The 25,808-nt window shown below is 38.1% G+C and overlaps 2 protein-coding genes, 1 long non-coding RNA gene, 1 other non-coding gene and 1 pseudogene across 9 annotated transcripts in view; 2 read left to right on the top strand and 3 right to left on the bottom strand.

The window, feature by feature from the left end:
- Window positions 1–25,808, top strand: part of NEK1 (NIMA related kinase 1) — a 187,531-nt gene that overhangs the window by 137,253 nt on the left and 24,470 nt on the right. For all 5 annotated transcript variants that reach the window (XM_062213273.1, XM_062213274.1, XM_062213275.1 and 2 more), the window contains 4 exons: window positions 3,759–3,935; window positions 13,159–13,279; window positions 21,778–21,866; window positions 22,935–23,173. In XM_062213273.1, the coding sequence (XP_062069257.1) occupies window positions 3,759–3,935; window positions 13,159–13,279; window positions 21,778–21,866; window positions 22,935–23,173 (626 nt within the window). The remainder of the gene's footprint in view (window positions 1–3,758; window positions 3,936–13,158; window positions 13,280–21,777; window positions 21,867–22,934; window positions 23,174–25,808) is intronic.
- Window positions 9,721–9,827, bottom strand: LOC133775541 (U6 spliceosomal RNA). Its single transcript, XR_009868269.1, has one exon. It is a non-coding gene; the product is annotated as a U6 spliceosomal RNA (small nuclear RNA).
- Window positions 10,084–10,741, bottom strand: LOC133775442 (glycine cleavage system H protein, mitochondrial-like; annotated as a pseudogene).
- LOC133775443 (lymphoid-specific helicase-like) lies at window positions 14,174–16,292 on the top strand (the record flags this gene model as incomplete). Its single annotated transcript, XM_062213786.1, has 1 exon — window positions 14,174–16,292. A coding segment is annotated over one exon (1,755 nt), but the record flags the coding sequence as incomplete, so codon positions are not given.
- Window positions 23,151–25,808, bottom strand: part of LOC133775167 (uncharacterized) — a 134,217-nt gene continuing 131,559 nt past the window's right edge. For both annotated transcript variants that reach the window (XR_009868201.1, XR_009868200.1), the window contains one exon: window positions 23,151–23,236. This is a non-coding gene — a long non-coding RNA (uncharacterized LOC133775167). The remainder of the gene's footprint in view (window positions 23,237–25,808) is intronic.

Consider the following 25,808-nt stretch of genomic DNA (forward strand, 5'->3'; position numbering starts at 1 on the left):
ACCATTTGGGAATACTTTGAATCTATAAATCAGTTTGGGTAGAACTGGTAGCTTTAGAATATTGATTCTTCCAATCCATGAATATGTGTATCCTCCAGTTATTTACATTTGTATTTCTCTCAACAGTAGGCTGTAGCTTTCTCCATAGAGATTTCTTAATGTAAATAGATAATGGGAAATATTTTATATTTTTCTTATTGTTGTATTTATTGCTTATATTTCATTTAATAACTCTGGCTGATTTATAAAACTGAATATAAGTAATGTTTACCTATTGAACTTATCTTCAGAAATCTTAATCAAGTTCTTCATTAATTTTAGTAATTTATGCATAACTTCTCGATATTTTTGTGTAATCAATGATTTTTCTGTAATGACCATTTTATTCTTTTTCAATTCTTATGCCTCTTTCTTTTTTTTTTTTCCTTACTGCTGTGGTGAGGAAGCTAAAACTTCCAGTAAAATGTTGAATGGAGCTTATAATAGAAGTGAGATATTCCTGATTTATAAGGGAAAATGTATTAATGTAAGCCTTTTTTTAAAAAAAAAAAAGAGATTTATTTATTTACTTGAGAGGCAGAATTACAGAAAGAGAGAGAGAGAGGTCCTCCATCCACTGATTCACTCCCCAAATGGCCACAACAGCCAGAGCTTAGCTGATCCAAAGCCAGGAGCTAGGAGCTTCCTGGTTGCAGAGCTCAAGCACTTGGGCCATCCTCTACGGTCTCCCCAGGCCATTAGCAGGGAGCTGGATCAGAAGTGGAGATGCGGGGACCCAATTGGCACCCATATGGAATGCCAGCACCACAGGCTGATGCCTAACCCACTATGCCATAGTGCCCATGCCTAACTTAAGACTTTTTTGAAAATATTCTTTATTAATTTAAGGCATTTCCTTCTAGTGTGAGTTTATGAAGAATCATTGAATGTTATCACTCCCATATTCTGAGTTAATTGAAATATTGTATGATTTTTCTCCTTTGTTATATTAATATGACAAATTCCATTGATTGATTTTTGGATATTAAATGAGCATTAATATAATAACTTTTTTTTTATTGTTACCAGTCTTATAAGCTGTGTATTTCATTGGTTTCAGTTTTGGTTTTCTGATGTAAGTGAATTTCATTGTGGTAAATTCTATTAACATTTTTTAAAAAGATGTATTTATTTATTTTAAAGTCAGAGTTAGAGTTAGAGAGAGAGAGAGAGAGAGAAAGAGGTCTTCCATCTGCTGGTTCACTCCCCAATTGGTCGCAACGGCCAGAGCTGTGCCAATCCGAAGTCAGGAGCTTCTTCCGGGTCTCCCACATGGGTGCAGGGGCACAAGGACTTAGGCCATCTCCCACTGCTTTCCCAGGCCATAGCAGATAGCTGGATCAGAAGTGGAGCAGCCCGTCTCAAACTGGAGCCCATGTGGGATGCCGGTGCTTTAGGCCAGGATGTTAACCTGCTGTACCACAGCGCTGGCCCCTTTATTAACATTTTGATTTGCTTCTTTATAAATTGTTATTTATAGTCTTTGTTCTTTTTTTATATTGCATGGCCCATTTTTGCCAATTTTTAGTGACTTTTTTTGTCTGGTATAAGTAACCTAATCCCTCCCCATCATTCCCTTATCTTTGTCTATATTTAGGTGTAAAATTTTTCATTCACATACTTTACTAAATTATTTAATTAAACCTATTAAGTTTTAGACCTGGACATACCAGATGCTCAGCATGTGCAGGTTCTATCATCATTAATAAGAAACAGGTTTTGTGTTTTATATTCTGATAATTCCCTTTCCTGTTGCATTTGTTAGACCCTCTAAAACAATCTTTAATGGTAATGATGTTGTCTGATATCCTTGTTTCTAATTTTAATATGCAAGATGTTTTAGCAGAATGATAAGGCTAAATGATCAAACACACAGACATGGCCTCTGCCACAATCAATTTGTTGTGGCAAACAGTTGGTTGAAGCTCAGTGAAAAGAAATGATTCCAAAGCATTAGCAGCACTGTAGTTTTATTCTGTTGACAAGGAAGAAATAAAGCATTAAAAAGCTCACAAATACCTAGATACAACATTTTTATCTAACGAAGTTAGCTGAACCGAGACTAGACAGTTCCTGTTAACCCAGTGTTATAAAGGAATTCAGGGAACACAAAAGGCCCACTTGATTTTAGAGATAATGAATTGAAAGGGCAGTAAGCAATGTTTTCCTCCAACCATTTCAACTACACATGTACAGAAATGTTAAGTAGAGAATTGGATATAATTACAAGGTTGGGATTTTTTGCATGAGTACTGTGAGGTAAGTCACTCTGTTGAGGATATATACAAGAGAATAATTATAATGAACTTTAGATTTTTTAAAATATTTATTTGTTTATTTGAGAGGAAGAGCTACAGACAGAGAGAGGGAAGGATAGAGAGATCTTCCATCCACTGATTCATTCCCCAAATGGCTGCAACAGCCAGAGCTGGACCAATCTGAAGCCAGGAGCAAGGAGCTTCTTCTGCATCACCAATGCAGAAGGCCCAAGCACTAGGGCCATCTTCTGCTTTCCCAGGCCATTAGCAGGGAGCTGAATCAGAAGTGGAGCAGCCTGGACTTGAACCAGCACCCATATGGGATGCCAGTGCTGCAGGTGATGGCTTAACCTACTACTCCACAGCACCAGCTCCTTTTATTTTATTTATTTATTTATTTTTGATAGGCAGAGTGGACAGTGAGAGAGAGAAAGGTCTTCCTTTTCCGTTGGTTCACTCCCCAATGGCCGCTGTGGCCGGCGCATCACACTAATCTGAAGCCAGGAGCCAGGTGCTTCCTCCTGGTCTCCTGTGGGGGTGCAGGGCCCAAGGACTTGGGCCATTCTCCACTGCCTTCCCGGGCCACAGCAGAGTGCTGGACTGGAAGAGGAGCAACTGGGACAGAATCCAGTGCCCCAACCGGGACTAGAACCCGGTGTGCCGGCGCCACAGGCGGAGGATTACCCAAGTTAGCCACGGCGCCTGCCTCCCAGCCCCTTTTAGATGGATTTTAATGTCGATAATGGAGAGAGAAAATCTTACAGGGTCAATGCATTATACGTATACAGTAGAGAGAAATTGAAAAATACAATGATAGAAATTGGAGAATAGGATTCTTTAACACTGAAGATTTTGAGGGAATGTGTAAATGACAGAATGTCTAAGGTATAACCATTGGAGTGCCTGAGAATACAGTGATGACTGAGGTAGGGTGAAGGTGAGTGAACTGAGAGTCCTGGATATCAGAAGAATTACTAATTTAACTATAAAAATCATCTAATTAGTTATGTCAAAATTAGATTGTGATTAACTCATTTACAAATAAATGGGAGTAACCTAGAGGTAGAAAACTATAGCAAATTGTTCTGAGGTTTATCCATTCTATCCTGGTGCCAATGAAAACCATGGAGAGTTTCAGAGCAATTATAAGTAAAGACCAATATAAGTAAAAATAATCAGTTAATAACTTAAAAAATACTATTCTGATATGCATATATTCTGCCAAAAGGGAACAAATGTAAACCACATTACCTGTCCTAGAAATAATATTCAGTTGAAATGAAATTTGACCATCATATATCTTAATCATTTATTCATTTCTAGTAGGTAACAGAACTTAAGTAGTAACTACCTATTATAAGCATGCAATTTTTAAAAAATTACTGTAAATATCATTACAAGTAAAATATAAGTCTTGTTAAGAACTAGTATGATTTTTTTTTCATTTTTTCATATTTACAGAGATTTCTCCTGAAGGGGATGAATTCAAAGATTCAATTATTGGAGAAGATAAAGTACAGTGTATTTCACATGAAATAAACCCATCAGCTACAGTTGATTCTCCTGTTGAGACAAAAAGTCCAAAGTTTATTGAGGCATCCCTACAGACGTTATTGAAACCAGGAGAAAATTTGGAAGGTGTGTTTTAATGGGTCAAAAACAACTGTAATTGATTTAATAACGCTTAAATATTTTCTTTATAAACAGGTCTTTATTAGCAAGTTATTAAAATATGTGCATACATGTAAATAATTCACCTCAGATTAGCTTCAGTATTTTATACTCTTAATAACTGGCCGTTTTTTTATTGCTACCTGACAAGTCACCCAAAAACCAGGAGCTAAAACATCTTTTTTATTATATTTCATGTAAATTTCAGGAATTAAATCAGAGCTTGATTAATGTGAATTTCGTAAGTCACGTGCCTTTGACTTGGAGTTCACTCGTTGTGTGATTCAGCTAGTAACTGGGCTGTCCAATATGGTTTCACTGTTGTCTTAGAAGGTACAGCCAAGAGGCTGTGCTAAAACTGGGCCCCATTGCCTCTTGGTGTTGTCTCAGGGCCATTCTGTGTACTCTATCCAGCAGAAGAGTCCAACATCTTATATGATGGCACAGGTTTCACAGATGCTGAAATGGAAGCAGCTTTCCCCTTAGAAGCTAGCCTCAAAGCTTGCATCATATCAATTCTACCATATTCCTTTAGTTAAAGCAGCCACAGGCCAACCTTGATTCAAGGGCGGGTGGGGACAGAGCTCACCTCCCAATGAGAAGGCTAAAGGATTTGCAACCCTTTTTAATCTGCCATAGCCTACCTTCAGAGCAGAAGTTACTTCTATTTCTCCTACATATAAAATATATTCACCCTTCTCAAAGCCTCGTTGTATTATGGGATTAGTTCAAAGTCTAATATGATGTTATTAAAGTCAGGTCTGTGTGCTAATTGCTTTCCTAAAGACATCTCTTAAAGTAGTCTCTGTCGAAAGACCCGTGAGTAAAAAGATGTTACTCAACTTCCATATACGCTTAACATACAGCAGTGCAGTAGAGACCCCTTTTCAAAATCAGGGAAGATGGGAAGCCCATAACAGTTATTGGTCCATAGAAAACTCTGAAATTCAGCCAGGAGTAGTAATGTTAGTCTGCTTCTTTTGCACCAAAGCCTGGTACCTTCGAGGTTGGTTCTTTTCTAAGTGAGCTTTGCTTTCCCTTTCAGTGAAAGCAGGTAGGTGCTTCCATAAGTAAATAATTCTGTGGGTTTTGTGTAAATATAATTGACAATCACTACATTTGACAAAAGTCACTCATGTTTGTTTGGGTAGGCCTTTCTCTCCTTTTGTTGTCTATGATGGTGCTGTGAGGCAGTGCTCTCTCATTCTTGGAAATCCTTTTGTCTAGCAAAGACAATATGCACAACAAGCCTTTAAATCTTTCTGTGCTATAACAGAAGGTCTTTTGGTCATACCTCTGATTTTACTTGTACTTTCAGGCCATATTTTAGTGCCCTTAATTTAATTTTTGTGTCAAAGCCTTGTCTTCCTTTGAGGACCTTTTGTTGCCTGGAAGAAATTATCCTAGGTCCTCTATATCTGTTCTTAATTCCACTTATGATCTAAAAATCCTTTCTTCAATTAATCTCCCTTGTACTTTATCAGATGCTGCCAGAAGGAGGTAACTGGCCCTTTTAGTGTTCCAAAGTCCCTCATCTGAGTCACTGAATCCATAAGCACATTTATATCTTCCTTATTATTCCATGAGTCAAATTTTCTGCCTCTTTATGACAAGAATTCACTTTTTTCCAGCTTCCAGTACCTTTTTTCCACTGGTCAGTCTCACCAATAGTTTCCTTGAAATCCTTGCATCTGCTCCCCAGTCCCATAGACAATGCACATATTTTAGGCTTTTATGTCCACACTTTATTTTCAGATATAAATTCTGCTTTAGTTATCTATCGGTACAAAGAAAATTACTCCTAAAACTTAGTAACTGCAGGTAACCCTTATATTTTATCTCACCCTTTTGTGTCAGAAACTAGGAAAGTTCTTCCACTCCATATGGCATCAACTGGTGTCATTAGTGTTCCCAGCTATCAGTTGGACTTCACTGGAAGTTCATTGAAAGATAATACCACTGTCATGTCTGGCATCTTGACACGACTCAGTAGAGTGCCCCTCATTCAATTTTGTCTCCCAAGATTGCCTGTGGTCTTTCCAGGATAGTTTAATTTCTTTCATGATGACTCAGGGTTCAAGTTCTTTGAGACTTAGTCTGGATTCCCCATAGTATTGATTTAACTGTGTTCAGTTAAGTCAAGGCATTCACAATACCAGCCAGAATTAAAACAGCTCGTTCTAGATAGGAGACTTTGCAAGAGGTGACTATGTGTAACTCACCATAGTATCATAAATACTCTTATTCATTAGAATCATAGTTACTAGTATCTTTTGTGGACTAAGTATGTTCCCCAAAAATTTATATGTTGAAATCTACTTCCCATTGTGATTGTATTTGAAGGTAGAGCCTTTGTAAGATAATTAGAACATTACAAGGGATTAGAGCCATTATAGGAAAAGGCCAGAGAGCTAACTCTCTGCCATCTGCTACATGAGGATCCAAAGAGAAAAAGGCTGTTTTCTGCAAACCAGAAAGAGGGCCTTATCTGGAACTAACCATACTGGCAGATTCTGCAGCCCTCAGAATTGTTACAAATAAATGTTTGTTGTTTCACCCACCCATTCTATGAGATTCTCTTATTACAGCATCATCTGAAATTCTATGTTATACCTTTTTTAAAGAAAAGACAACTCTTAGGCATATCATGAATACTGTCGAGCCTAATGCAGAGGTTGGCAGACTTTTTCAGCAAAGCAGATAGTAACTACTTTAGGATTTATAGGCACTACAGTCACAAAGTAAGTTTATAAAATTAGAATAAGTCAATACTGATATGGCTTTAGGTACTAGAGAACAGGGTCACTCATTAAAATATAATATAAGATGTGAAATCATCTTACCTCCCAAGTTCTTACTTTGTGTGAATAGAAAGAAAATTATTTGAATAAAAGATGAAAACTTTGAAATTGGTACAGTATCAGTTGTCTCAAAGTAGGACATATTTTGGAAACTTTAAAAATGAAAAAGATAAATATGTCTGGAATTCAGGAAAAAAAAGAGGAGAGGAGATAGTGTTGGCCTAAAAAAAGAGATAGTGTTGATGATTTAATTAGGAAGGAAAAAGGAAGTTAACAAATGAAGAAAACAACTTTTTTCTATTTACTTTCAGAAAATATCAGCTAGGTATAGAATGAGTCACCACCAGAAAACAGAGGTAGCACCATGGTTTTTAATTATTTGAGTCTAAAAAATTAGATTTAGAGAACTCAATTATGTTCTCAAAATCATCATGGAAGTTTAGAAACTAGCACTTCTTTGTTCTTTTTTGGTAGTTAAGGATAGATTTTAAAGATTGAAAATTTTGTTTAGTTGTTTAGTAGTATCAGTGATATTGCAGTCTTTTGTTCTATGTGTTGCTGCAGAGCTGCTTCACTGTATAAAATAGCACCAACAAATGCAGTATTTTGCAAAACTAAGATAGTGCTGTTCTTTCTCTGGCACTGTACAACTAACAAAAAACTGTTCTCCATTCCCAGATACTTCCAATAGAAAGATCATTACATATTTTGACCCAATCAAGAGATAGATGGCTATAGCAAGTTACACTACATTATATTACATTAGGCTTCAAATAACAATGTTATCCTTGAATTACATTATTTTTTAAGATACATTTTTTATTTATTTGAAAGGGTTACAGAGAGAGGTCGAGACAGAGAGAGGTCTTCCATCCACTGGTTCTCTCCCCAGATGGCCGCAACGGCCGGAGCTGTGCCAATCTGAAGCCAGGAGCCAGGAACTTCTTCCAGGTCTCCCACACAGGAGCAGGGGCCAAGGACTTGGGCCATCTTCTACTGTTTCCCAGGTCATAGCAGAGAGCTGCATCAGAAGAGGAGTAGCCGGGACTCGAACCGGCGCCCATATGGGATGCTGGCACTTCAGGCCCAGGGCTTTAACCTGCTGCGCCACAGCACCGGCCCAAATTACATTATTTGTATAACTAGTTTTATTTTTTTTTCATTATTTAGAGAATACTTTATTAGTTCTGTAATCAAACCCACGTAGATAAGACCTTACATATTTAATAAAGTGCGTTACCCCTGTACAAATGGAAAAAAAAAATTAAGTTTAACGTTTCTAGACCAATATGGTTGTTAATTTCTGTACAATGTCAACTCAACACAGTAAACTGAGATACTTTTCTCAAAGTTGACAGCATAGCTAAAGTTTCCAAAAATTCAATTATATATATATATGTGTGTGTGTGTGTGTGTATGTGTATATATATATATATTTATATAAAAAGACCAGTAATAGCAGTATGTTATGTATCAATAGCAACAGCTTTTCCAGGTTCTGCAGTCATTTGAACAAAATTATAGAGACATCTAGCACACTCCATTAAAAAAAAAAAGAAAGGAAAAAGGTAAAAAAACAAAACCCTGAAAACAGCAAAGTTTTGTTACTGTCGTGGTACCTAGCACCATTTTTTTTTTTTAATTAGCTTCTCAATCATCTGGAAAGAAAACATTCTAGAATAACATCATTAAAAACAGCTCTGATAAAGCACAGTCACTACTACGTATCATGAAGCAGGTACAAGATATTTTACATTCACAGAGGTATGATACAGTACTGTCCTACATCTATAATACTAGAGGATACAATTAAAAGGCATTATTTGAGACTTGATTCTACTTTCCCAGCAGAGGGCCCAAAGGATGGTATGACACAGCTCTGTAAAGAAATGTACCTTCTTTGATGAGATTTCCTTTCATTAGTAGCACAGTTCTAGGTACTCACTGTTCTTCATGAACGTCAGCTAAAAAAATGTTAAAAGGTGGGGAGGGGTGAAAATTCGATTCATACAAAGATGACGGAGTGGAGGCAAGCAAGATTCAACCTAACTAGTATTTTACCAGATCTGTCACATGTGAATGGTGAGAGCTCCATAGAAGAAAGGAGATGCCAAACAGTGCTTTGAAGCTTTGGACCACAACCAAAACACAGCATCATTTCAAACAGAAGCAGTAACCAAACATTGCTCGCTTGGCAGGTCAAGGATGCTGACATCAATATTAAATCATCTGCTCACTCATTCAGGAAGGGGAGATCAGTTGCCATTGTACTTTGATTGTGTTCAACTCAATCACCATGTTACAAAAATAGCAAAGCTGCCATAATAAAAAAATAAGGCTCCTCTATCCAGCACCAGTCATCTTCAGTTCTTCACCTGCAAGCCTATCAATGGCATAACCACATCCAAAGAATACAAGGGGACAAAGAAACCACATCTGACGTTTTAGCTGAGACCACCATTGTTCAGGCAGCCATTCCTCTGCAGTATGACTTTCCTCTTGGTTCTGTTGTTTCACCTGACCATTAAGGATTTTTAGGTCTAGACTGTATGCACTTGAGAACCTTGTGCAAATAGTTGTATAGAAATTCGACTGAAGATACATGGCCATAAACTGAGCACATGTTATATAGAAGGTACAAGCTTGCAAAGCCTCATTTCTACTGGTGCAGCAGCTATGTGTCAGTGTAAATTGCTCCTGTGTTCCTTGTGTATCTCTAAACTCTGGACAGGATAATGTCACAGACTGTTTTACTCCGTTGGCTGCTGGCATTATCTGATTTCATCCTCCCTGTTGCCCCCCAACGCTTCCCAACCCCTGCAATATAGCACAGCCTTTAAGATTTTCTTTCTTCTGTTTTGATGGCCTGAGGTTTCATTGGTCCAGTTCTAACAGGTTTGGTGGCTATGGTGGGTGCAGGGGGTGGTTTCTCTTCTACTTTTTCCCGACAGAAAAATATGGAACGCTTCACGAATTTGCGTGTCATCCTTGCGCAGGGGCCATGCTAATCTTCTCTGTATTGTTCCAATTTTAGTATATGTGCTGCCGAAGTGAGCACATAACTAGTTTTAATCACAGGTAATTTCATGTACTCTGAAGACTAGTGCCAGAGCCTAGTATAAAAATCACAAGGTATTGTGAAAAAGATGCATATTGTGTTCATTTGCAATCATTACAAAGTTAGGGTTTACCTTCCTACTAGTGGCCGCATTGAAAGTAGTATCTCTTCCTATCAATATTGCTAAAAGTTGCTATTTTAAGTCTTCTGTCTGCTACTAATTTAAGATAACTGTGCTGGATTAACTTATTCCATACTAGTGTATGTAAGTGTTCCACCTTAATTCTTCAGTGAATTTTATGTATTTCTCATAGGCTTCTTCACTCATTAATTCATCTGGTTCTGAAGGGTTACTCAGTGTCATCACAATTAGCCAACAGTCCTCATAACAAGATTTGTTGACGAGTCCTGGGTTGTCTGCAAGGGTTTCATTGACTTCAGTTACTTCTCCAGATAGAGTAGAATAGAGTTCACTAGCAGCTTTCACGCTTTCCAAAGCACCAGACTCCTCTTGTTTTTTCAATTTTGTCCCAACTTCAGGCAGGCTACAATAAACAATATCTCCCAAAGCTTCCTGTGCAAAATTGCTGATTCCCGCTGTTCCAATTCTATTTTCTGTTGTTATCCATTCATGTTTCTCTGAATTTACGAACTGAGAGCAGAGCAGTTCTAGTGTGCAGCATCCAGAGGGCGCTTCCCCACAGTCACCAGGGCAGAAGTAGACAGGGCACAGTGGGTGCTAAGGCCACAAGCAGGCTGCAGGCCATGGCCCCTCTTTCTTCCTTTTTTAAAGATTGGTTTATTTATAAGGCAGAGTTGCAGAGAGAGAGAATCTTTCATCTGCTGGTTCACTCCCCCAGTGATTGCAACAGCTGTTGCTGGGCAAGGCCAAAGTCAGGAGCATGAAACTCCATTCCGGTCTCCCGTATGGTTGCAGGGGCCCAAGGATTGGGCCATCTTTGCTGCTTTTCCAAGCAAATTAACAGGGAGCTAGCTTGAGAAAGGAGTATTTGGAACTTAAATCGGCACCCATATTAGATGCCAGAACCATAGTGCTAGCCCCTATTCTTCCATATTCATAACTACAGACATCGTCATTCTTAAACTAGATTTTATAACTTCTTTAAAAACAATTTATATACTACTAAAATTTTAATGAAGAGAAAATGTTATGAAAATACAGACTATATAGTGCTTAATTTTTTTAAGATTTATTTATTTATTTGAAAAAATTACAGTGAGAGAGGGAGACAGAGAAGGACTGGGGGAGAAGAGATCTTTCATCCACTGGTTTACTCCCCAAATGGCTACAATGACCAAGGCTGGGCCAGGCAGAAGCCAGGAACCAGGAACTTTATCCAGGTCTCCCATGTGGTTGCAGGGCCCCAAGCACTTGATCAGTTCTCTGCTGCTTTCCCAAGCATATTAGCAGGGAGCGGGATGCAAAGTCGAGGAGCCAGGCTTTTAACTGGCACCCATATGCTTAACCTGCTACACCACAGCACCAGTCTCCCACAGTATTTCTTTTAAGTATTATTATTACAGGTAAAAGTCAAAAAGAAGCATCTCATTTTAAAAAATAACTATAGGAGGGGCTGGTGCTGTGGCACAGCGGGTTAAGCCCCAGTCTGCAGCACTGGCATCCCATATGGATGCTGGTTTGAGTCCTGGCTGCTCCACTTCCGATCCAACTCTCTGCTATGGCCTGGGAAAGCAGCAGAAGATAGCCCAGGTCCTTGGCTCCTGAATGCCTGTGGGAGACCTGGAAGAAACTCCTGGCTCCTGGTTTCAGATCAGCTCAGCTCTGGCTGTTGCAGTCATTTGGGGAGTGAACCAGCAGATGGAAGACCTTTCTCTCTCTCTCCCTCCCTCTCTCTCTCTGGCTCTACCTCTCTCTCTAACTCTTTCAAATAAATAAAATTAAACTTAAAAAAAAAAAATGACTAGTGGGACTTGCATTATGGTGTAGCGGGTAAGCCACTGCCAACAACACTGTCAGCCCATGTGGGTGCGGGTTCGAGTCCCATCTGCTCCACTTTCAATGCAGCTCTCTGCTGATGCACCTAGGAAAGTAGCAGAAGATGACCCAGGACCTTGGGCCCCTGCACCCACATGAGATACATGGAGGAAGCTCCTGGCTCCTAGCTTCAGTCTGGCCCAGCCCTGGCCATTGTGGCCATTTGGGGAGTGAATCAGTGGATGGAATCTCTCTCTCTCTCTCGCTCTCTCTCTCTTGTTTCTCCCTCTCTCTGTAACTGACTTTGAAATAAGTAAATAAATAAATCTTTTTTTAGTATATGTGCTACCAAAGTGAGCACAATAAATCTTTTTTTTTAACTTTTATTTAATGAATATAAATTTCCAGTGTACAGCTTATGGATTACAATGGCTTCCCCCTCCCATAACTTCCCCCCCACCCGCAACCCTCCCCTCTCCCGCTCCCTCTCCCCTTCCATTTGCATCGATTCATTTTTAATTCTCTTTATATACAGAAGATCAATTTAGTATAAAGATTTCAACAGTTTGCACCCACATAGAAACACAAAGTGAAACATACTGTTTGAGTACTAGTTATAGCATTAAATCACAATGTACAGCACATTAAGGACAGAGATCCCACATGAGGAGCAAGTGCACAGTGGCTCCTGTTGTTGACCCAACAAATTGACACTCTAGTTTATGGCGCCAGTAACCGCCCTAGGCCGTCGTCATGAGTTGCCAAGGCTATGGAAGCCTTCCAAGTTTGCCGACTCTGATCATATTTAGACAAGGTCATAAAAGACAGAGTGAGGATAGTAACCAATGATCCTAAGAGTGGCATTTACCAGGTTTGAACAATTATACAGCATTAAGTGGGGAAGAGGACCATCAGTACACACAGGTTGGGAGTAGAGCCATTGGTGGTAGAGTAGAGGTTATGATTACAAAGGAATGAGGCCCAAGTGTGCTAGACAGGGTCTAGAACAAAGGACAGAGTCATTATTAGAGGAGCTAAGAAAGGTGCTGTCTAAGCTACAATTAAGTTTTCTGATTGAGAGGCAAATAGAACCTGACAGAAGGGGCTTGATAATAATCTGGTGGGCTTTAGGCCTTGTAAGTTAAGAGGCCCAGACCTATCTATCTCTTCACATGGGGTACATCCTAAGGTAGGTGACTAGAAAATTAACCCACCATCAAAGATTAAAGACCTATGTGTGAAATACTTAATTTTTCTATAATTAATATATTAGCCTAAATCTGGATAGTGATAATTTACAGAATGCATATTCAATTTTCTTTCAGTGAAATTTGCTTTGAGATATGTGTCTTGTTATGCTTTTGATTTTGATAGAACCTGATGATTTGGAAGCAGAAGTTCTACAAGAGCCAAGAAGAACAAAGATAGATGGGAGCTTGCCCTGTGCTGTTACTGATGTGTGGATTACTGAGAAAAAAGAAACAAAGGAAACTGAGTATGTACATCTCTTTCCTTATACTTTAAAACCTGGGTCTCTCATTATACCTTTGTAAAAATTATCCTGTAATAATATATCATAATATTATAGTATATTATAAATAATTTAATTTTAATAGATATTCACATTTCAGAAATCAGTAGTTTTATCAAATGTGTGAAGATACAAAGTAAAAAGTCTTTCCTGCCTGTATCTCCATCCAGCCAATTCTTGCTCTGTCATTCAGATAATTTTAATTTATCCATAAGGAAAATTAAAGTACGGTCCTCCTCCCTTTCTAAATACATTTGTTAGCATAACGTGTACTACCTCATTTACTTTTAGTCAGTAATAAATCTAGGACATTTTTTCATATATATATTTAAGGCCTTATGGCTAATTCACTTTCATTTTTCTTTTTGAGTTATTTTTGGCTAATTTACATTTTTTCCATGTGAATTTAGAATTCATTAATTTGGACTCCTTTTTACCAAAAAGAAAAAGAAAGGAAAAATCAATTGGCATTTTATTGGAATGTTAAATTCATACATTGCCACAGCAGAAATCAACATGCTATATTCTTCCTTTCAAGAACATGAAAAGATGTTTCTTTTTGGTCAGGTTTTCTTTATAATTCTCCTTATCTAGATTTTATGCTTAAATTGGTAAGCTTATTCCTAGATATATCTTTTTTGTTTGCCATTGTAAATAGTGGCTATTATTCTTAAGATCTTGTAACAAAAGGGTTGTACAAAATCCATGCATACAAGAGGTCTTTAAAATGTTCATGAAAAATGCATATTATGAAAAAACTATGCATGGATTTCAAAAAAAAATGTTTTTAAGGTTTTATTTATTTATTTGAGAGGCAGAGTTACAGAGAGAGAGAGAGAGAGAGAAAGAAAGGTCTTTCCAGTTCAGTGCATTGCTACAATTGCATTGATGATTCAGAGAGGAGTACCTGGACCTTTTCTTGTCTGTGGACCTTTGTCTACACTTCCTAACTGGATGGCTGAGTTCAAAAGATTTACACCAGAAATTCCTACTATGTTATATCATGGAACCCAGCAGGAACGTCGAAAACTGGTAAGGAATATTAACAAACGGAATGGGACACTGCAGATTCATCCAGTGGTAATCACATCATTTGAAATAGCCATGAGAGACCGAAATGCGCTACAGCATTGCTATTGGAAATACTTAATAGTAGATGAAGGACACAGGATTAAGAATATTAACTGCCGTCTAATAAGGGAGTTAAAACGGTTCAATGCTGATAATAAACTTCTTTTGACTGGTACACCCTTGCAAAACAATTTATCAGAACTTTGGTCATTGTTAAACTTTTTGTTGCCAGATGTATTTGATGACTTGAAAAGCTTTGAGTCTTGGTTTGACATCACTAGTTTGTCTGAAACTGCTGAAGATATTATTGCTAAAGAAAGAGAACAGAATGTATTGCATATGCTGCACCAGATTCTAACACCTTTCTTATTGAGAAGACTGAAATCTGATGTTGCCCTTGAAGTTCCTCCTAAACGAGAAGTCGTTGTTTATGCACCACTTTCAAAGAAACAAGAGGTCTTCTATACTGCCATTGTGAACTGCACCATTGCAAATATGTTTGGGACCAGTGAGAAAGAAACAATTGAGCTAAGTCTTACTGGACAACCAAAACGACGAACTAGAAAATCAATAAATTACAGCAACATAGATGATTTCCCAAATGAATTGGAAAAATTGATCAGTCAAATTCAGCCAGAGGTGGACCGAGAAAGAACTGTTGTGGAAGTGAATGTCCCACTAGAATCTGAAGTTAATCTGAAGCTACAGAATATAATGATGTTACTTCGTAAATGCTGTAATCATCCATATTTGATTGAGTACCCTATAGATCCTGTTACACAAGAATTTAAGATTGATGAAGAATTGGTAACAAATTCTGGGAAGTTCTTAATTTTGGATCGAATGCTTCCGGAACTAAAAAAAAGAGGTCACAAGGTGCTGCTTTTTTCCCAAATGACAAGGATGTTGGACATTTTGATGGATTACTGCCATTTTAGAAATTTCAGCTTTAGCAGATTTGATGGGTCTGTGTATTATTCCGAGAGAGAAAAAAATATGCACAGCTTTAACACAGATCCTGATGTGTTTATCTTCTTAGTGAGTATGAGAGCTGGTGGTTTGGGTATTAATTTGACTGCAGCAGATAGAGTTATCATTTATGATAGTGATTGGAACCCCCAGTCTGATCTTCAGGCCCAGGATAGATGTCACAGAATTGGTCAAACAAAGCCAGTTGTTGTATATCGCCTTGTTACAGCAAATACTATTGATCAGAAAATTGTGGAAAGAGCAGCTGCTAAAAGAAAATTGGAAAAGTTGATCATCCACAAAAATCATTTCAAAGGTGGTCAATCTGGATTAAATCAATCTAAGAATTTCTTAGATCCCAAAGAATTAATGGAGCTTTTAAAATCTAGAGATTATGAAAGGGAAGTAAAAGGATCAAGAGAGAGAGTCATTAGTGATAAAGATCTCGAGCTGTTACTAGATCGAAGTGATCTCATTGATCAAATGAATGCATCAGGACCAATTAAAGAGAAGATGGGGCTATTCAAGATATTAGAAAATTCAGAAGATTCCAGTCCTGAATGTTTGTTTTAAATTGGAACTAAAGAGTTGCCTTTAAAAATTCTTGTTTACATCCACTGATTTACTTATGTTGGTTCTGAAATCCAGATTGTCTATTTTACTTTTTTGATTATATTTGTTTACATAATGTAATTATTGAGTACCATCACATACTTCATAGATTTATAATTTTCTGAGCTTTATTAAGGATGAAATGATTTATATTAAGTTTTGATTTTTGAGACTGAGTAGTATGGTGGGTAGAGGCTGATGTGTATATAATCCACTGCCAGATTTATACAGTCTTCCTGTGGAAGTTTAGTAAATGTCTTTTTTCCCCCTTTCTTTTAGCAGTATACATTTCCTGGAGTGTTGGTACTTCAGTTATGGAGCAGGCTTTTGATGGGAGGGGTGGTTGAGATTATGGCTTCTGTTTAAAAAATTTAGAGTTGCTAAGATTACCCAATTAAAAAAAAAAAAGAAAGAAAGGTCTTTCATCCACTAGTTCACTTCCCAAATGGCCACACTGGCTAGAGCCGGGCCAATCCGAAGCCAGGAGCTTATTCCAGGTCTCCCACATGGGTGTAGGGGCCCAAACACTTGGGCCATCTTCCACTGCTTTCCCAGCCTGTAAGCAGAGCTGGATGGGGCCAAGAGCAGCTAGACAGGAACCCTCGCCTACAGCCTACTAACACCACAGCACCGGCTCCGGATTTCAAAAAAAAAAATTTATTTATTTATTTATTTATTTATTTATTTATTTAATTGACAGGCAAAGTTAGACAGTGAGAGAGAGAGACAGAGAGAAAGGTCTTCCTTTCTCCATTGGTTCACTCCCCAAGTGGCCGCTACGGCCGGCGGTTGCAGCCGCTGTCGCGCTTATCTGAAGCCAGGAGCCAGGGGCTTCTCCTGGTCTCCCATGCGGGTGCAGGGCCCAAAGACCTGGGCCATCCTCCACTGCACTCCTGGGCTACAGCAGACAGCTGGTCAGGAAGAGGAGCAAGCGGGACAGAATCCGGTACCCCGACCAGGACTAGAACCCCGGTGTGCCGGTGCCGCAGGTGGAGGATTAGCCTAGTGAGCCGCAGTGCTGGTCCTCAAAAATTTTTACACCAAAATAAATGTATCATTAAATTCCATTTTCCATAATCTTGTTGTAACACCTTATTATATTAAATACATATTTCTTAATATTTTATACCACATTACAATATTTATATCTGTTACTGTTCTGAGTTTGAGTTGATATTTTTCAGAAGTACAGTCATACCATATAAAAAGTGATGGCTTTTTCTTTCCAGTTTGTTTCAACTGTAACTTCTTTCTCTGGTCACAGTGGTTGATGCCTTTTATATGATGTTAAATATTGATAATATCGGTGTGTTTGTCTTTTTCCCAGCTTTAAAGAAGTTGATTCTGTTATTAGCCTTCATTAAGCCTGACTGTGCTTTATAGCTCAGAAAGCTACCTATTAATATTTTACTACATAATTTTTAAAACTCAGAAATGAATTTTGTTAAATAATTTTCAGCCTCTGTGGGCATTTATATAAATCTTTTCCCTTATCAGTTAGTGCAATTATCTATTAGTATAGGTTACCCAATATTGGGCCATCCTGATGCCTTAAGGAAACTCTGCTTGATCATGATGTATTATTAATTTAGTATACTTCTATTTGCTAATACTTTATTTAGCATCGTTATATTAATACTTAATCTATAGTGGCCGGCACCTAGGCTCAATAGGCTAATCCTCCGCCTGCGGTGCCGGCACCCCGGGTTCTAGTCCCGGTCCAGGCACCGGATTCTGTCCCAGTGGTTGCTCCTCTTCCAGTTCAGCTCTCTGCTGTGACCTAGGAGTGCAGTGGAGGATGGCCCAAGTGCTTGGGCCCTGCACCCACATGGGAGACCAGGAGAAGCACCTGGCTCCTGGCTTCGGATCAGCACAGTGCACTGGCCGCAGAGGCCATTGGGGGGTGAACCAACAGAAAAAAAGACCTTTCTCTCTCACTGTCCACTCTGCCTGTCAAAAACAAACAAACAAAAGAATACTTAATCTATAGTTACCTTTGTAATTATGGGAAATCATTGTTGGGTTTTGGTGTTCTTATTAAACTTCCTTCACAAAAAGTAATCCAAAGTTTCTTTCTTTTCAGTACTTTGTGATAGGGATTGGAAGCTGTTTCTTGTTAAGAATCAGATGGCAAATATTTTAAAGTTTTCAAACCATGTAGTTTCTGTTGCAACTATTATGTCATAATACCACAAAAGCAACCATAGCTAATATATAAACAAATGAGAACGACTGTTCCAGTACAATTTATAATAAACAGGAGGTTAGCTGGGCTTGGTCTACTTGAGCTATAGTTTGTCAACCCTTGCACTAGAACTGTTCAAATATCAGTAGGATTAATCTGGTTTTAAAAAGTTTAATGGAGTATGTTTGTGAAAAGATAGGGCCTAGTGATATGGAGAGGAGGCGTGGCCTTCTCTGTTTCTGTAAGAAAAGAGTATGTTCAGATATCCTAATTCTTCTAGAAAAAATTTTTTGAATAATATTTTCTTATAAACCATTTCATCCAAGTTTCTAAATTTGTCTGAGTTTAAGAAAAATAATTACTTATGCCCATACATGAGTAGTCCTAAAAGTGGATACCAAAAAGTAAAAGAAATGTATTATAGAATGTGCACATTTTAAACTTTAACGAAATTGGCAAATGGGTCTCCAGATTTGCTCTACCACTTTTTATGTACACGTGTAGTGCTTCAAAGCACCTAATGCCTGATCCCTAAACACAAATATTTGACACCAGAAGTACTGTGGTGCTTTTGTATGGAATACAGTCATGAAATAATGTATAGCAGAGAAAACAATAAAATGAACTCCATGTATTAGGATAGAAATGTTTAAAATGTTCAGTGATGAATGCAATGATATAATATTGAATGAGAAAGCATGTCTATACATTAGAATAATACTGTAAAATTCTATATAAGAATTATAAACTTAAGAAATGATTATATGTTTATAAATTTAAAGGAAAATTTTGATGACTGATAATAGGAAAGACAGCTGATATTCAGGGAGTCTTTAAGAAACATTACTTCTTCTTAAGTGAGGTACAATTCATTTTAAACCATTTTAAAGTATGTAAGTCAGTGATATTTAGTACATTCACAGTGCTGTATAGCCATTACTACTTTATTACCCCAAAACTCTTGCCTGTATCTGTTAAGTAGACACTCCCTATTTTTCCCTCCCTGCCAACCTCTAGCAACTATTAATCTGTTTTTTGTCTGTGGGTTTACTTATTCTTAGTATTTACTATGGTATTGTACAGTATATTGCCATCTATATCTGGCTTCTTTCAAGGTTTATATATGTTATAGAAATTATGAGTTCATTCCTTTTGGCAGCTGAATAATATTCTTCTATACAAATATGTGTATACCTCTATGACATATTTTTAGCATTTGTCAATTTATAGGCATGTGGGTTGTTTTATCTTTTGGCAGTTGTGAATAGTGATGCATTTAACACTGGCATACAAGTATCTATTTTAAGTACAGGCTTTTAGTTCATTTGAGTATATATTTAGAAGGGGAATTGCTACACTGTACATAATTCTAGGTTTAACTTTTTGAGGAATCATGGAATTGCATTTTTAGTGAAGAAATATATTGCTTAGCCAGCGCCGCGGCTCACTAGGCTAATCCTCCGCCTTGCAGTGCCGGCACACCGGGTTCTAGTCCCGGTCGGGGCACCGATCCTGTCCCGGTTGCCCCTCTTCCAGGCCAGCTCTCTGCTGTGCCCAGGGAGTGCAGTGGAGGATGGCCCAAGTGCTTGGGTCCTGCACCCCATGGGAGACCAGGAGAAGCACCTGGCTCCTGCCATCGGATCAGTGCGGTGCGCCGGCCGCAGCGTGCTACCGCGGCGGCCATTGGAGGGTGAACCAACGGCAAAGGGAAGACCTTTCTCTCTGTCTCTCTCTCTCTCTGTCCACTCTGCCTGTCAAAAAAAAAAAAAATAATAATAATAAATTGCTGGTACTTTTGGAATATATTCTTCCAGTCTGTTTTTGTTTAAAAAATAATTTTATTCCCAGCTATATTGACATAAAATTGTGAGTCCTTTCTTTTAAAAAAAAAAACATTTATTTATTTATTTGAAAGTCAAAGTTGCACAGAGGAGGAGAGGCAGAGAGAGAGAGAGAGGTCTTCCATCTGCTGGTTCACTCCCCAATTGGCCGCAATGGCCGGAATTGTGCCATTCTGAAGCCAGGAGCCAGGAGATTCCTCAGGGTCTTCACACATTGGTGCAGGGACCCAAGGACTTGGGCTATCTTCCACTGCTTTCCTAGGCCGAAGCAGAGAGCTGGATTGGAAGTGGAGCAGCCGGGACTTGAACCGGTGCTCATATGGGAAGCCAGCACTGCAGATGGTGGCTTTACCCAGTACGCCACAGCACCGGCCACGAGTTCTTTATTTTTGATAATCAATCTCAATCCCTTCCTGTGAAGGTTAAAATATTTTTTGTGAATATCATTTTGTTCATTTTTCTGTGCTGCACACTATTTTTTTTAAACTCTGCACCATTTAATACAAATTCAACTACAAATTACTTTGTTTACTTAACCATATATCTTAATCAGTTTACATAGATCTCTGCATCATTTTTAAAAATTTTATTTAAATTATACAAGCTTTATGTGTTTCATATATGCAGATTTAGGAACATAGTGACACTTCCTCTCCTCTACCCTCTCTGCCACTCACGCTCCAACACTTCCTTATCCCTCTCTCATTCCCACTCAATTTTTAGTAAAATCTGCTTTCAGTTTACTTAATGGTCATATAGTTAATCCTATACTAAGTAAAAGAGTTCAACGAATAGTATGAAGAAAAAAAACCCCAACACTGTTCTTCTATGGAAGATACAAGGGCTGTAAACAATCATCAAATCTCAAAATGTCTATTTCACTCCAGTACATTACATTTCAGTTTCTCTGTTAGTTACCTCGGACCAGGGAAAACATAAGATATCTGTCTTTTTGGGACTGGCTTGTTTTATGAAGTATAATGATTTCCAGTTTTGTCCATCTTGTTGCAAAAGACAGGATTTCTTTTTTTTTTTTTTAACAGCTGAGTAGTACTCCATAGTGTATATATACCCCAATTTCTTTATCAAGTCAACAGTTAATGGACATCTGGGTTGATTCCATATCTTAGCTATTATTAATTGCACTGCAATGAACATGGAGTTATAGATAACTCTTTCTTATTCTGATTTCTTTTGGTTTGGGTAAATTCCCAGGAGTGGGATAGCTGAGTCATATGGTAGGTCTGTACTCAGATTTCTGTGGTATCTCCATATTGTCTTCCACAGTGGCTTCTTTGCATCATTTTTAACAGCTTCATGATATTCCATAATATTTATCATAATTGTTTTTATATATTCCACTATTTTGCAACATTTTGATTCATTAAAATAGTGGTTCTCTGACAGCACACATTAGACTCACTTTGAGATTTTCTGAAACAAATTGCTGGTCCCTTATCCTCCAGTCTTTCTGATTCATATGTTCAGGGTGGGTCTCAGACTTCATTTCTAATGTGTTTCCATATGTTGCAGTTGTTGGGACCATGCTTTGAGAACCACTGTTAGAAAATATGGTGAGGCTTGTTATTGTAAATGATTAATGATTGGTGAATGTCTGTAGAGAGTGAAAAACACAGCATGGTTTGAGAGAATGTGCAAAAATGAGAAAAATACTTGGAAGAGAGATTCTAGGTTGCTGGTAAACTTGGATCTCATTTTCTGTGTTTTAGACTACTTTTATTTCTGATAAACTGTTTTTCTACTGGTGTACCCATCTGTGGCAGGTTGGAAGACAAGACCACCATTCAGCACAATGAATTGTCTGAAAATGGAATCTCAAGGAATGTGGACCAACTTAGTGAAGTTTATATAGGTAAGCATCATTGCATTAGTCTAGTTACTTTCTGCAAAGCTGTTAACCTGCTTGGGCAACATAAAAATATAGAATATCCTCTACTAATCATTTAAAAAAAGTAAAGGGGGGCTGACATTGTGGCAAAGTGGGTTAAAAAGCCACTTGTGATGCCAGCATCCCATTATCAGAGTGCTGGTTTGAATACCAGCTGCTCCGCTTCTGATCCAGCTTTCTGCTAATACACCTGGGAGATAGCGAAAGTGGCTCAAATGCTTGGGCACCTGCCACCAATGTGAGACTAAAATGGAGGCCCTGGCTTCTGGCTTTGGTCTGGCTCAACCAGGCTGTTGCAGCCATTTGAGGAGTGAACCAGTGGTTGGTAGATCCCTCTCTCTTTCTTTCTCTCCTCTTTCTCTTGCTCTGCCTTTCAAATAAGTAAATAAATATTTTAAAAAAGAATATAATGAGCATAGAGCACTAGACTCTGCACTAATAATATGATTTGTATGGCAACAAGGGCCATATGAATATTTGGTCAGTTATTTTCTTGAGTGTTCCAAATGGAAGGGGAGAGGGAGCGGGAAAGGGGAGGGTTGTGGATGGGAGGGAAATTTTGGGAGGGGGAAGCCATTGTAACCCCTAAGCTGTACTTTGGAAATTTATATTCATTAAATAAAAGTTTAATTAAAAAAAAAAGAAAATAATTACTTAACTGAGCTAATGTTTTAAGGACTCTAAGTAAGGGAATGTAAATTTTTCTGTCTAACCTATAGAAATAAATATAAATTGGAACAAGATATGAGGGTCTGAATAATGATTTTTTTCACATTTCCTTGAGTTTATGTCTATATTTAGATCTTACAATATAATGAAATATATAACAAATTCAATGTACTTTCTGAAAATAAAGTATATCCTGTTAAAGATTATTTATAAGGAAATGTACATATGTGTTCATTTTGTTTTCCTGAAAGATATGGGATTTTTTGCTGGAATTGTTATTAAATAATATGCCATATCAATATTACTTGGAATTTTATGAGAACTATATTGACTTTTCCACATAATCTACTCTTTATACCACAGAACCTGGAATAGATGACTCTAAAAGTGATGTAGCTAAATCTGTGCAACCAGAACCATTTTTCCATAAAGTGGTTCATTCTGAATACTTGAATGTCATTTCTCAAGTTCAACCAATTCAGTGTTCTCCAGAAGAATCCTTTCCACTTCGATCTCGCTCTGATTCACCTCCAAAAATTAAAAACAAGAATTCCTTGCTGATTGGACTTTCAACTGGTCTGTTTGATGCAAACAACCCAAAGGTAAGTATGATCCTCACGTAGAAAATCTTTCCTTTTGATAACATTTCTCAGTGATTGTGTTCCCTGAAAAATATAATGCTGAGTTGTAATCTCTTAAAAACACAGATATGCACATATCAGAACAAACACAACAGAAAAACTCCTTCCTTTCTACTGAAATTCTGAACAGAAATTGCAATTGAGTGTACCACTAGGATAAAGAATATTTTCTTAACTCTCTGGTCATAATTCTTTTTATAGGGTCTACTTTTATTTAAGCAAAATATCTCCCTCACATGCTCATGCACTATTTCTCACTACCCAACCTGCCTTCCATTTTTAGTATGAGACCAAGTTAAGCAATGTATCATAAATAAAGGAAGAGGTCATACTGCTCAATTTGTATGTAAAAGGATTGATAGATGTTCACATGCACTTGCTGGTAAAATTTTTTCAGATCTCTTATTTTTTCTCATTTGCTGTTTTTAAATATATGTAACCAAATTTTTCTTAAGAAATTAAAACATTTTGTCTCTATGAATTTTTTTTTTTTAACAGGCAGAGTGGACGGTGAAAGACAGAGACAGAGAGAAAAGTCTTCCTTTGCAGTTGGTTCACCCTCAATGGCCGCCACGGCAGGTGCACTGCGGCCGGCGCACTGCGCTGATCTGAAGGCAGGAGCCAGGTGCTTCTCCTGGTCTCCCATGTGGGTGCAGGGCCCAAGCACTTGGGCCATCCTCCACTGCACTCCCGGGCCACAGCAGAGAGCTGGCCTGGAAGAGGGGCTACCGGGTCAGAATCCGGCGCCCTGACCAGGACTAGAACCTGGGGTGCCAGCGCCACAGGTAGAGGATTAGCCTATTGAGCCGCGGTGCTGGCCCTGAATTTTTGATATATAAAATTATTACAAAAATAGGACTTTGTTGGTCACACATTTAGCTTACCATTTAAAATTCTGGTTAGAGAGCAGGTGTTGTGATACAACGGGATAAGTGGCCACTTAGGATGCCCACTTCCCATATCAGAGCCAGTCCCGGCACCTCTCCTTCTGATTCAGTTTCCTGTTAATACATCCTGAGAGGCAGCAGATGATGGCTTAAGTGCTTGGGTTCCTACTGACCCTTTGGAACACCAGAATGGTGTTCTGGGTGCCTGGTTTTGGCCTAGTCCAGCTACCTAGCCGTTGTGGTCATTTGGATAGTGAGTTAGAAGATGAATGATCTTTCTCTCTCTCTCTGTCTCTCTTTCTCTCTCTGTGTTTGTGTGTGTGTTGCTCTACCATTCAACTAGATGAAAATAAATAAGCATTAGAAAGCAATGCCTGGATAGGATACCCCCATACCATGTCACAGAGCACTTGGGTTTAGTTCCCAGCTTCCTAACACAGATCCTGGGAAGTGTCAGTGATATCTCAAGTAATTGAGTTTCTGCCACCCATAGGATTTTCATATGTTGAACCAATCCTGCATAGCAGGGATAAACCCACTTGATCTGATCTTTCTGACATGTTGTTGGATTCTATACACTAATATTTTGCTGAGGATTTTTACATCAATGTTTATAAGTCTGAATTTAAGGAACTCAGAGTAGTATAAATATATATATATATATATATATATATGCATCCACCTATAAACTGTACCAAAACATTTTATAATCAAACTGCTTGAAACCAGTGATAAAATCTGAAGAAATCCAGAGGAGGGGAAAAAGCATATTACATACAAAGAATGTATCATTTTCTGGTTTTGAAATTGAGGTGATACTGGATTCATAGGAAGAGTTTAGGAGGATTCCCTCACTTTCAAGTTTTTTTCATAATTTAAGAAAAATTGGGATTAGTTCTTTAAAAGTTTGGTGAGGTTCATCAGAGATGCCATCTGGTCCTGAACCTTTCTTTGTTGGGAGGGTCTATATTACTGATTTGATATCTGTCTTGGTTATTAGTCTATTTAGATTTTCTTTTTTCATGACTCAATTTTGGAAAATTTTGTGTGTAAAGAAATCTATCCATTTTTTTTCTGAATTTTTCAATTTGTTGGCATATAGCTGTTTTTAGTAAATCTGATGATTCTTTTTTATTTCTGTGATCTCCAGTAACATCTCCTTTTTCATACCTGATTTTATTAATTTGGTTTTTAATTTAATTTTAATTAATTTTATTAATTTGGGTTTTCTCCCAACTCCCCCCTCCCTTTTTTTTTGTTAGTTGCATCGATGATATATCAATGTTGCTTATTTTTTCAAAAACCAGCTCTTCATTTCATTGATATCTTGTATCATTTTAGTTTGTTTCTTTATTTCCATTTTACTCATGCTCTAATTTTTTTAAAGATTTATTTACTTATTTGAAATGCAGAGTTACAGAGAGGCAGAGGCAAACAGAAAAAGAGAGGTCTTCCAGGGTTGGCGCTCTGGCGTAGTGGGTAAAGCTGCTGCCTGCAATGCCAGCATCCCAAAAGCCGATTCAAGTCCAGCTGCTCCACTTCCTATCCAGCTCTCTGCTATGGCCTGGGAAAGCTGTAGAAAATGGCCCAAGTCCTTGGGCCCCTGCACCCACGTGGGAGACCAAGAAGAAGCTCCTGGCTTTGGATTGGCTCAGCTCTGGCTATTGGCAGCCAATTGGGGAGTGAACCAGTGGATGGAAGACCTCCCC

Source organism: Lepus europaeus, chromosome 16 (assembly GCF_033115175.1).
Source record: "Lepus europaeus isolate LE1 chromosome 16, mLepTim1.pri, whole genome shotgun sequence".
Classification (NCBI taxonomy): Eukaryota; Metazoa; Chordata; class Mammalia; order Lagomorpha; family Leporidae; genus Lepus; species Lepus europaeus.